General features: G+C 35.8%; 1 protein-coding gene across 1 annotated transcript; it reads right to left on the minus strand.

Annotated features, from left to right (window-relative positions):
- Positions 1-1688: 1688 nt before the first annotated feature.
- Positions 1689-13997, minus strand: LOC100379040 (aldo-keto reductase family 1 member A1-like). The gene is made up of 7 exons (XM_002741602.3): positions 13717-13997; positions 6473-6624; positions 5477-5672; positions 4794-4993; positions 3496-3568; positions 2424-2516; positions 1689-2168 (listed from the first exon to the last, which is right to left on the minus strand). Exons 1-7 carry the CDS (start codon positions 13909-13911, stop codon positions 2103-2105), a joined length of 975 nt encoding a protein of 324 aa, XP_002741648.1. The 5' UTR covers positions 13912-13997; the 3' UTR covers positions 1689-2102.
- Between the last annotated feature and the right edge of the window lie 16 nt (positions 13998-14013).

Raw genomic sequence — 14013 nt, forward strand, 5'->3', positions numbered from 1 at the left:
CAGATCCCGTTGCGACTAGGAGAAATGTTATTCTTACCTAAGATAAATATGGCAAAAAGCAAGATGGCTACAATCTGTTGTCCTTTATCTAATCACAACTTGAATCGTTATGTACATGTAGTGCTACATGCATAAAATATGCAATCAAATATTATGTAAATCACTGGTCATGTGACCAGGTAGTCTCATGTGGCTAGGTAATTTGCTTTTGAATGAATTTGTAGTGTATAGTCAGTTATTGAGGGTGAATAATGGACTAATCGAGTATAAACAGAAGTCCAATTATTACACGACTTCTAAATTTGCAATCTAATATATGGTCACACATTTCCATTTCTCCTATTTATGGAAGGAAAGTGCACGTCTCAATTATCGTAAGTATGTGCTAGATTAATTATTATGGTGTTACCCAATGATACTCTTTCTAACAATGTTTTCATGACGGGAAATTAAAGGCACTTCACATTTTAATGAGATCGAAGTACAAATCAAACATGAACGTGTACAAAGTGACTAGCACAAATTGTATTTTTGAGAATATACAACTTGAAGCGTCAGTTAAAGTTTAATCCTGAACTTCGTCGTAATCTGTTGTAGAAGCTATTTGTCAATCACAGGAGAAATTTTTGCCATTTGTGAATTTATGATTAGTATGACAAAAATAAGAGACTTTAAATTGGTAACATGGATATAGTTGTATGGTCAAAAATATTACCGGCAGTAAACGATCTTTAATCCAATCATAAAATAAAACATTATGCACTTCCCTGCAAAACAGACATCTTTATGAAACATGTGCCAAATATCAATAAAAAACGGTACATAGGTGAAAATGATATAGTAGTATTGCCAAAAAAGGAAATGGCTGCCTACATCATATGTCATAGACATGTATCCCAACATGTATAATGTATTCTAACATGTATAATGTATCCCAACAATTTAATCGATTTAAGCAAACAGTTGTAATAATTAAATTAGCTAATTATTGTTTATATATTTGTACCAAAACCTTAACTGGTCTGGAGTCCATTACTAAATACATTTTTCATTCCAATCAACTCATTGGTTCTTGAGATATTGGCACACAAGAATAGACACATCCAGAAATCCAGACAGACAATGGTATGACATTAGCCAACCCTTTACACTCAGCACACTGAAGCAAAAAACGGTATTGTTTGCATATGAATGTTACTTTGATATTCCTATAACACAACTTTGAGTGGTATAAATGATGATATACAGCAATCCATACCATGTATATCAATAAAGGTGACTAATGGCTAAATAACCAAGGTCGATATTATCAAATTACACTGACAGGAAAACCATTAGTCCATATGCAACAAGTCGCAGAGAGTGGTGGAAGTGTAGAACTGTTTTACATGTAAGTAAGGTACATGACCTCCATGGTTTGATGCTGGAAACAACTGGCACGTTGTTTCAGTATTTTGATATTCAACTAATTGTACTATGGAGTATTTGTAAACACACTTGCTAATAGAGAGCAATAAACTGTGCAACATGTGGCACACATAATTGTATAGCAATTGAAATCAACAGACTCACTGGCCTGCAACGAAACAGGTCAAGCCATTTATTGTATGATGTGTTTTTTTTTTCAGGGCATTAATTGTACACAGATTGCGAAAACACAACCAATAAGTGACACATAAAATCAAAGATGGGGTACAGATTATAAGTTTTAATAGCTTCATATTACGACAGTAGTGTAATACACATGTATTAGATGCATGATCACATGTGGCAAATGTACATTTTTTTTTATTTTTTTTTTTATTCGAGCATTACCATCCTGCGCCGAAGGAATATAAATCTGGAAACAAGCATACGTTATGATCAAAACAGTAATACAATGCATGAAAAGCATTCACATACCAAGATTGGCAATAGATGTTCAATACTTAAGGAATAATCAGAGCATTACCGTTGTTATATCACATCAGAAAATGTTTTGATGTTAATGCATATAAAGATTATTCAAGCCATGAGATATAATGTAACAGACCACAATACGAATTGTACTTAAGTGTATTTAAATGCAACCCAGCTGTTACCATCTATGAAAGGAGGTATTACTAAAAAGGTTCATTGAATGGATAAAGTGGGTGTTTGGCATCCCTTGGAACTCTTTTCCCATCAACCTGAGGAAAAATCAGACATAGTATTATATTATCAAATACTATGAGTGAGTGGGATAGATTGATTGTTTGTAACTGGTGAAATTATTATTATTCATTGTTCATGCCTCATACACCATGACAGGTTTTTCTGCATGTCAACATAATAAAATATTTTACACATGAATATTTTTGAAAACATAATAGTTGGCCATTTTGTTCATAGAATAATATCCATAAAAAATCATGAAATATCATACAGTTGGATTGTAACAATACCTCAATTGCAGGAACACACACACGCCCAGTAGCCTCATTGTGGAGTGATTCAATTTTTTTCATATCTTCTGCACTCAATTCAAAGTCACACACCTGCAATAACATTATTTCAAACTCACTATAATCGCAGACACTTCAATTTTATAGAAAGATTCATTATTAATAATTAATGACATGCGACATGCACATAAAATAACAACGCCCTGGGGGGTGTTTATATCTTCTTGTTTCAAAATATTTTTCCCGGTAGGTGAAAGTTCTTGAATTCCTATGTCACAGTTATTGTCGTGTGCATATTGCTGAAGTTACATATTGAATATTTTGTCAGAAAAACCTGATTCTTTGATCAAGACTACTAAACATGACAGGACTACATGACTCATCTTCTTATATTATGTAATGTCATTATAGAATGTTCACAATGCACTATACTTGTGTTCAGCAGACCTAGCAGAAGCACCTGAAAACCCTAAACCATGCAAAGTTCCCCCAGAGATGACAAACATTTTATCAAATTTTTAGTTTCTAAATTATTACATGATTATTGATCAGCTTCCGATGATTTTCTTCAGTACAATTAATTTAACACATGATTTTTTTTCTGACATGACAATTGAAGCACATTTGGCAGAACTGTTTTAATTAATGCAAAAATGGACAAATTCAGAATTAAATAAATAAAGTCAAAAAAACAACCAACAACATAAAATACAGCCATATTGTAAAAGTCAATGAAATCTGAAAAGTAATGGTTTACACAGGTCACCATGCAAAATAGAAGTAGGATAATTTCTGTCCTGTGAGCAGAATGCATGTACTGTTTCTCAGTAGTATATTTGGAGATTTTTATTTAATGAAGATGTTTTTCATCAATTTTGTTTCAATCTCTATTCAAATTATAATACAAGATCAAACAAATCAGCTAGAATATTCAATTGGAAACAATGAACATTGATAACCCACTATGTGTGAAGGTTGTACTAATTTTGAATAATATCGGCCTTCATGTCTATATAGCAATCAATTATAACTAAAAAAAATTAACAAACCTAACTACACATGGTGTTCTTACCTCCAAATTCTGGGCAATTCTTGCAGGAGTGATGCTTTTTGGAATAACTACAACACCTCGTTGAACATTGAATCTGAAATAAACAAATTAAATAATAAATAAACCCTAGTCATTTTTACATAAGAATAAGACTTTGGTAGGGTTGAGGATGAGTAATGTAGTTATGAACACAGATTTTGTTAACTTCATATTCTGCTTCCCATACCCCCAATATTTAAAAGTGACCCCTATTATTTCTCTTGGTGAAATCCAAGGAGAGTTTTACAAACAATAATTTGAATGGTGGATGCTGGGGTAGTATATTGCAAATTCTCAGCTTTGTAAATACATCACAGGGATTTCCCAAATGCACTTAATAGCAGGCCATCATCATGTAACAACAGGCCAAAAAAAAATAAAGTCTCTCAGCAGTGCGAAGTGCTGCAGCGAGACCGGCGTAGGCGGGCAGAGAGTAGACGGCCAATTTGGGCTAATAGCAGGCCATATGGATGGCGGCCGGCTCTTAACAAAACCCCTGTATCAATAATATAGATAGATTTTTGTTGTACACCCCCACATTTTGTGACTGTTATAACCAACTTGTTTACAGTGGAAAATATGACCAACTGAGTGAGAGAGTAATACAATTCCATACCCCGTATGAGCCTGTGAAGAGATGTTTCACCCAGGTTGGGAAGTATGTAGGTTATGAAATGGACATGGAAAGAGCTTCTGTGCAAATGGCGCTAGATCAAGTGGGATAATGACACAAGATTTAATAGTGAAATAATACTACCCGGTAGGTCTAGAAGTGAAATGGCACTTGTTCTAGTGGCAAAATGTACTTATATTATTGTTAGTAGCACTGTACAATTTTTGTCTGATAGACGTTGCATTACAATAGTATCCTTTATTCATTACATATGTGTGAGTGAAAACATTAATAATGTATGTTATTTACTTCTATGCTACTCATTAACATTTGGAAATACAGGGAGATTGGAAAAAAATAAAGCTGTAATTATCAATTTAAATAAAATGGCTACCAGTAACTGAGGTGAAATTATAAGTTTTTGTTTTCAGACTACACCCACATAAATATAAGATAATGTATGATATCTTGCACTTGTCCCATCTGATATGACAGATGGATTCTTGAGCTACCTATTGAACCAACAACACAAACATATGATAAGCTCCCATTTTGTGCCTGAATATATTGCACATCCAAGACCATACCGGAACACCAGGAAAGAATATAGTGACTATGATCTCTCATACAATAGAACACTAACTATGCATTAATAGAGAATATATACCTGAGAGCTACCTGCGCAGGACTCTTCTTATACTTGTCACCGATAGCCTTCAGTGTGGGTTCTTCCACTAAGATGATATCAGATGATTTAGCCCAGGGTCTATCAGGAGATCCCAATGGACTAGATGCAGTTACTACGATATCCTTCTCCTTACAGAAGTTAATCAATCTTTCTTGGTTGAAGTATGGGTGGCATTCAACCTGTAATGAATGATAAGTTAATAAAAAGAAGGGGATGTGATAAACAGCCATGATGTGAATAGATGACTGAAATTGTATTATGCAATATTGCATGCATGGTTTGAAGTGTAGTTCAGAAAATGGTGATATCTATTGACGTACGGGAAAAGTCATTCATAATATTATTTATATGTAGAGAAATTATCTATGCATTAATTTTAAAGTTATGAAAAAACACCAATCAGTGGTATCCATGCAACCTTATATGATTAGACATCATACCAAGTATTAGAATTTATTCATGCCCAAAATGTGCACTAGTTAGTCCACCATATTTGATTGAAATAAAATTAAAGAGCAAATATGTATGATATGACGTACGTTTGTAGTTTTTACCAGGTTTGACAGAAATTGGTGAATGAAATGTACAAAATATTGCTCTAGAAATACACAAATGCAAATGGAACACAAAATAACAGTCCACCACAGCAATATTTATTATACCTGTAAAACTGCTGGTTTTATTCGTCCTTTTTCCAATACTTCAGCCACTTGTTTACTATTACAATTGGACAATCCAATATGTTTACATAGTCCTTCATCAACCAGTTTTTCCATTGCACCCCAAGTCTCCATCAATGACACATCGCTATACTGGATAGTTCCATCTGGATTCTTGGGGAAATTTTCACCAATATTTCTAATGATGAAGTAAACAAGTTATTTTCAATGAATGGCATAGTCCCTGTCCGGTTTTTAGTGACTGAGTGAATTATAAAATAATGGAAAGTACATGTAGGTCATCAATACGTATCGATGGATGAGTTTCAGGTTTTAGTGCCATCAGTCGGTTTCTGTGCAAGTATGGGAGTTTCATTTCTAGTTCATGGAATGTATTGCGGGTTTCTCTGGTTTCCGGTGTTCTGATGAGCTATCTAGCATGGCGTGGTGAAATTGGTGAAATTTGTACACCAGATCGTGCAAGATTTAGAGAAACGTCGGTACTCAAAACTTGTCTATTAACTGGCGACGATTTTATAGACATATGCGTCAGTCAGTGAGCTTGAATTTACCCAAGATATGATTTAGAAGAATGAGAGAAAAGATTAATTGGTTTGTTACTGGCTAATATGTATGTACATATAACTATTCTGATACAAAATATCATGTTTCATGAATAATGTATATTGTAGATTTTTAAAATAAGAATAGTAAGTGGGCTGGGATTTCTAATGAAGTTTTTAAATTGTGGTAAACACCAACTGAGCCCAAAGTACAACTGAAGTGCAGTGAGTCAAGTAAAAAGCTAGTGTCAAATTAGTTACAGTACAGTTACAGTGTTATATAAGCTGGCCTTTTCTTTTTCAGCACGATGCATTCCTATACTACATGTATGACTTGTCATTGTACCTACTGTGAACCAAATGTGTTATTAAAAACAAACACAGACATTTTAAGTTGTTTCTACAATTGGAAATTATTACAGTTATTTAAACTTACACAAATCCATATGGCCAGTGTATTAAATACAAGTCCAAGTAATCCAGTTGTAAATCTTTCAAACTCTCTATGCATGCTGGTTTCACATCAACAGCAGCATGTTTAGTATTCCAGAGTTTAGACGTAATGAACACATCTTTCCGTTCAACCACCTAAAAAATAAATAGAAATTATTGTCACTAGAAATTATTGAATCGTTTTGGTTTTGTGTCAAGTTCACTTTGATTAATTATTAAAGGTTGAGCCTATTTTGATGACACGCGTTCATGCAGTATCTGCACACAATATATTATTATAGGACATGGTACTGGATTAAACCTACTACAAACAGAATAGAATCTAGACATGTTTATTCACCTTCCCTCCCCACACTCATTACCTGCTCCAACAAATACTCATGCATATTCATGAGCCTAAAATCATCAATCCTAATGACGCTAGTAAACTACAACACAGGCAAATGATGTGAGCATTAAACCTTGCTTTGGTGAAATTTGAAAAAGCAACCGATATTTTCCTAACTAGTATTTTTTACAATTTAAATTAAATTTTACTTTTCTTTTTATTTTTCCAGTTTAAAACATGTTGGATTACTGGGGCCTTCATCAATTGTCTTTTATTTCTATATGTAACACATAGTCATTGTTCACTAAGCCTCACAGATCATTGATACAGTGGGACAAATGTGTAGAGGAAAGATAAATGTTGGGGCTTGGCACAGGAAAAATACATGTAGTTCATCGATATAGTCACTAAGACTGGAAGCAGGGGTGACAAAACCAGGCGGCACACACAGACACTTCAACTTCACAATCTTTAATGCAATCTACTTCAGTAACATAATCAAAGGTACAAAGATTAGCATATGCGTATAAATATGTGAGGTAATATATCCCTAAAATATATCAAAGAAAGAAAACCTAATCTTAACTAATTAGAGATTGAGTATAAATGTGCTAATCAGTCCCTCAATGAATAATAAAATCAGCTAATTTGTCCCTAACAGAGCCAATGTTATCAACAATAAATGAAAAAATAACCATCAATCAATCAAAAAACACAGATGTGAACATGGAACGAACACATGAATATTTCAACAGTTCAGCATCAATGTTCACATCAGGTCACAGTTCACTCACAGTCAGCTTCTGTGCACGGATCCCGAGATTTTATACAATCCGCTGTTGAGGACGTTGCTCAGCAAAATTGGACGTGGCTTGGGTGTGTCCACAGATTACTCAGGTAGAGCATTAAGGGCGCTGTTCAACAACTTGGGCATGGCCAGGGTGTGCATGTCCACGGACTACCCAGGTACAGTGCTGAGGGCACTGTGCAATACAGTGTTATCAAAAGTTAATTTGTAGAAATTCAGAACAATAGCCATAATCAATCGTAGTAATTCAGAAATAGTTGTACTGTTCTCTGTACAGTGAGACACACATTGACTACAGATCCCAACTCACAGTACAAGCCTTATTCAGCGGACAGTTGGAATGTAGAAAAGTTGAGAAGAAGAATTACTATACCCAGCATAGTTACAGCCGCCATCAGATGTCACCAGTCAGCTTTTCTTGTGATGAATTGATGTCACCACAGAGTCACCGAAAGTTCAGGGTGAGATTCACCCACTCCTGTTGTATAGGAAATCTTGAAATACAGCTGGAAATGTTGATTCTGGTTCCTCTTCTCATAAACAAGCTGAATACGAGCACTACATCCCAACTAAATCTTGTTTTAAGCACGAATACAACTGCTTTCCACAGAGTTGTCCCAAAACACTGTGGAACATCCGGGAACTATCTGCTAACTAATTCAAATGTGCAAGCTTTAAACTTATATCTTTACTGGGGGGTTATTCCAGCCAGCCATGGGTCAAGGATTCCATCATCGGACAAAGATGGTGGTGTTCATTTTGACAGGCATTATTTAAATGATTTTAAAATTCTCTGATCCCTATATGGAGTGAAACACAGCTCTGCCAATTGATTCTGAAAAAGTGGGGAATTGCCTGGAATGTGCTTACAGCTTTTGAAATCTGGATAACAAGGTATAACTGTGCATGATTATCAATAGTGTAAAATTAAAATCTGAAAGGAGCCTGCATCCAAAACACTATAATTACATGTCTAATTATTTAACTTAACTAATTAATATTAATCACCTCAATTCTTTATTAAGCTATTCTATTTAGTTTCTGCCCTAATTAGCACTATGTAGCCATTAACTTGCTTGTACATTTATAGGTGATTTCATCTTCAAGTTGGTCTCCATGGTTACCCCTATAGCTACCAAGAAAGCTCTGTATAGGAAATTCACTTCAAACACTGTAATTCTGAATTAGCAATGCTAATAAATCTTTTCTAATTGTACTCATTAACACATACATGTAGTTGGCTTTGACCTACTTCTTACTTTCCCTGCAGTTTTAACTGAAGTTCACACACAATAGCCACTAAGTACCAGTTACTCTCACTGATAGTGAGTTCTCAGGTATCAAACAAAAGTAACAGCTGGTATACGTACATTGACATGAATATGTACTAGCTATCGTACATTGACATGAATATGTACTAGCTATCGTACACAATTGACTTACATCACATGCTCAATTAGAACCTACTCTTAATCGTATGAAATCATTAACTGCTAATTATTTCAATCGGTTACATATAGACTGTCAACAGACAGTATTAATAATCTAGCAAGTTTGGAGTACTGTTAGGCGCAGCTGACTGTCTGGGCTGCAATTCACTGGTAAGATTTCTTACCAGGTCTGGGTACTTTCATATGCAAATGAAATAGATGCAGAGATGTCTATCATTTTATCGTGACCAATAGTGAAAAGGGTCAGATGTTGCTATAGTGGGGTTGCACATGACTTACACAAAGTTTGTTTGACTGTTTAATGCACAATCACAAAACTTTCGACAATAGATGAACTATTCAATTATAATAGTAGTTTTTGATATCATATGACACAAAAAATCTTGACAAATGCATTATAAAAGTGCTGGAACATTTAGACTACCATGATATTTTTTGCAAAGAATACCAGTGAGACACTATTGCAAACTATATAGAGGGGAGAGATGTGTTCTTGAGCAAACCTACCAGGAGCGGCAAGTCATTGACCTATGAAGTCAAACCTTTTTGTCTAGATTTTCAACTTTTTGGAGAGATTGGACTGCACCCCCAAGTCGATAATTGCCATTATTTGTTCTTATGAATAAATAAGTAAATAACCTCATGGAGAAGGAACTGGCTGCTGTTTATATCGGGGATAACAAACTTGATACAGAATAAATACATTATTACTACCTTATACTAAAATATATTTGGATATTTAGAGTACTAACGAATTCCAACTTATGGCCCGGTTAGACTTAAAATACACCACGAATATTCACTTTTGAGAGATCATTTTGGTATGTGTTGGTTCTTGGATATCTAAGCTTCGTCGTCCTGTACTTCGTTTAGTAATTCGAACTTCCCAGTTTGCGTAAAAAGGGAGAGTTTCACGATTTTGACATTGAAAATACCTTTGCTTCATTATTTGCTGAGGGACGGCCGCTTAGTTATGTGATCTGTAATTACAGCACATGAACCAAAAATCGTTAGGTAATCAAAAAAATTACGTTGTACTAAAGTCCAAGGAGTATGTTCAAGGTCTTCATTTTTTTCGTAGCATAAAAACAATTTACTCCCTCGCTTATTGTAACACCCTCAAATCAATTGATTTCCATTCCCCTCAAAATGGTATGTGCCTCCATTTTACGCTACGACTAGAAAAAGTCTTTTTGCTTGACGTGTTAATTTGCCTTCAATTACGTTTCAGTGGCTGTCACTGTCGCATTCTGAGTTTTGCCGATAACATTTTGGTTCAAATCCATGTAGCTATCGCCGAAAATTCAAGAAATCTTTCATTTCTTTGTCAACTAACATGCCGGAAATAAAATTAGCATAACAACGCGTTCGAAGGTTGTTGCCATTTTGTTCGACAGCTTTCCACACCAGTGCCACAGCACATACAACTAAAACATTTAAACTTTTGTTGGGAAATTCATTTGTAAATTGCGTTTTTAAGTCGCGTACCATAAATTGCATTTTACAGGCTACAAGTTTCTTCCAAAGACTGCAGTTGCACCAGAGATAACCAGAACATTGATTCGTTTCAAAAATGTTCGTCGTTAAATTTGTGTTTAAAAACGTGTTTGACCTTTGTGAATTGATAAGCAAACAATCATGGTAGATTGGCCCGACTTTCTGTCGATCATAAACACAAGGGAGATAAGACTTGATTTTCATAGACGCAGGTCATTTGGATCGGACGGTTACTTTTGTTTCAGGTTCGTTGTTGTTTTGGGTGAATATAGAACATGTTCAAGCCCAAAATTGTAGCAATAACGTCGCTGTACATTAAAAAACACTAAGATTGATGATTCGATTGCTGACCGGGATAGCTGCATTTAGTGTTCATTTCTATGCAATATAAAATCATATTGAAGCTGTGGGCGGCGAAGGCTGACAGATTATTTTGGTTCTGTGGCCGGCCCTCATGGCACGGGCAACTGACATTAGCTGACTTTTTTTTACTATTCTGACGTGTTCTGGGCTGTATATAACAGTCAGACACTGACAAGTAAGTAGGTTGGTACTAGTAAACGGCCCTGGACATAGCCAATATAGGAGTCTGAATCAGTTTGGCCCTGAAAATAGCGTCATCGCACAGTATTCCATTACTGAACGAAGTTCACATAACAATCTTATGCCTACAAATCATTCCATAATTATTAACAAGTTTTTACTAACTTAAACAAGCCGGTAGGCTGGTTGGCGATCGGCTCCACTCACGGTGCCACGGTAGGCACCGGGCACCATATACGAAGTTCGTCAAAAAAACACTCAGTCTTTAGAAGTCAATATATTTTATTGCTAGGGCGTATTCTGCTGTTAAATTTATTATTTCCAACTGTTTTGCGATAGTATTTTCTAGATTGAAGGCAAAATAGTAGCCAAAATAAAAAGCATGATCATTTGAACACGGCTATGATTACAAAACTGGTAGGAGATAATAAATTTGAGGCGAAAGTATTCACTTTTTGACTGTTGCAATAACAGTGATGGGCCAGGTTTTTTTTTTCAATTAGTGACGGTACGACCTACCTGTTAAGTTTGAACAAAATCAGCCAAGCCAAAAAAATCACAGAGGAGTTAAAAGTTGTTGCTGATGAAAAATTGATGAGGTAAATTTTCTCGGTAATGAAAATAGACATAAGAAAAACAAACAGCATATTTTTGCCTAAACCCAAGCGAAGTATAATGAGCTCCATGCTTTTTAATTGTAGAAATGTAGGGTGAGATACATTTGGCGCGAATGTATTAACAAAATCAGTTTTTTGGCTGTTGCCAAACATACGGTGGGCCAGAATTTGTGTTCAGATTTTACAACCTACCGGTAACTACAGTGAAGGTGTGATTTGCCTGCAATTTTGAACTGATTCGGCTAACCCCAAAAAATCACAGAAGAGTTAAAAGCCATTCCTGGTGAACAGTTACCCCAACTTTGGAGTCAAATTTCACGGTACCATAATGAAAAAAAATTCAAATAGTAACTTTGTGCCCACACTCAAGCTGAGTAGAATGAGCTATGTCAGGGGTGTTTTATCCCAAATTTGCAGGAAATGCATTTCTTTGGCTGTTTCTATGGCAACGGTGGGACAAATTGTTTCCAATAACTAGGGTGAAAGTGTGACCTACCTGCCAATTTTGAGTGAAATCGGCCAAGCCAAAAAAATCACTGAAGAAATAATATGTGAAAACACTGGAAATTACACACACACACATATATAAACCTACAAAAATGATTATAAGGGCAATCCTAGCGGAGCGGATCGCCAAAAAGTGATTATAAAGGAAATCATGGTGGATTGCCAATATGTTATTAGTACTAACAAATTCCCACTTTCGGTCTGATTAGAATTAAAATACACCACGAATATTCACTTTTGAGATTTTTGGTATGTGTTGGTTCTTGGATATTTCAGCTTCGTCGTCCTGTACTTCGTTTAGTAATTCGAACTTCCCAGATTGTGTCAAACCGGAGAGTTTCTTGATTTCGATATCAAAACCGCCTTGGCTTGCTGGGGGGGGTGGGGCGCTTAGGTACGTGCTCTGCAACTTGCAGATTCAAGTTGACAATCCCTAATACTGCTAAGTTGTGAACTTTATCAGGATTCCCGTATGAAGTTACACATCATTGTAGCAAGGAAAAATTGGGGTTGGTAATGCCAAGCAAGTTTATAAAATACAGTACAGTAGCAATAACAGTATACCGGTAATAAATAAGTATAAATAATGTAAATATATACATTCCTTTATTTCATTGTTGAGACTTTATATAGTTTGTTACGTACTACAATTTATCTATATTGGAAAGCGGTTATGGGGATTATTAATATCAATAAACAATATTCAACTATCCTTTGCAACACCAATAAGATCATAATGGTAATGTTTATTGGTCTTTGAAACTAGAGGCAATATCAGAGCATGTGTCTTATTTTGGAACTCCTGCTAGGATGGTATTCCCAGAATAGTGCCAGTTGTTAAAGAAACATATAACTTTAATTCTCAGCAAGAATGAAAGGACCAGTTACTGAAACAAAGCCCTCTCCACGCGAAACCCTACAGATACAAACCCAATTACCGCGAAAGCCACTCACCGCAAAGCTACTCGTGTTAATATAATTTATTTCATGACATAAGCATCAATTATGATTATTCATATCAACTAGAAACTTGCAGAGGGGGACGGCCTCTCGGGACTAAAGTCGCATTTCCCATCTCTAGAATACACAATTATATTAGGCCCGAGGACTGTCGACAGTCCAATTTACCTCCATACCATGACCCTCTCCCATACAGACTAGGCGTGCAGTTTATTACATTCGTCACAGTCCGTCTGCATTTGTATAACTTTTCCATTGATAAGCTGCCAATTAATGTTTCATTAAATTTCAGGATTGAGGGTGGGGGCGGGTGGGGGCGGGTGGGGGCGTTGAGGGACGGGGTCCTCAAGGAACTCCTAGTAAATCGCCAAACAAAACAAAATGTTGCACGCTTGGATTTCTTTTCCTTTGATTGGCCTGAATATATAACGGGAAATGTTTACAGGAAGGGACTTCCCAGTTATCGGTGCCAACCAATCGAATAACAAAATAAGACAAGATATAGCGACAACTTACGGAACCAATCGTCTCCTTGAAAGCATCTCCAACTTCTTTTTCATTTCCATAACATGCCGCACAGTCTATATGACGGTAACCGCAGCTGAATGCCGATTTGACCGCATTTTGAACCTCCCCCGGCTTACTTTTCCACGTGCCGAGTCCAACCAATGGTAATTCAACGCCTGAAAACAGTTTTACACATTTTGCCATGGTGGAAGTCAGGATGATGGTAGAAAAGAATTTGTAGAACAAATGACAATTTATGAATTACCACCTGACCTAACCATATGAACTTTAACGGCAAGTCGTAAA

The sequence above is a fragment of the Saccoglossus kowalevskii genome, chromosome 9 (genome assembly GCF_978046115.1).
Source record: "Saccoglossus kowalevskii chromosome 9, keSacKowa6.1, whole genome shotgun sequence".
NCBI classification, from domain to species: domain Eukaryota; kingdom Metazoa; phylum Hemichordata; class Enteropneusta; family Harrimaniidae; genus Saccoglossus; species Saccoglossus kowalevskii.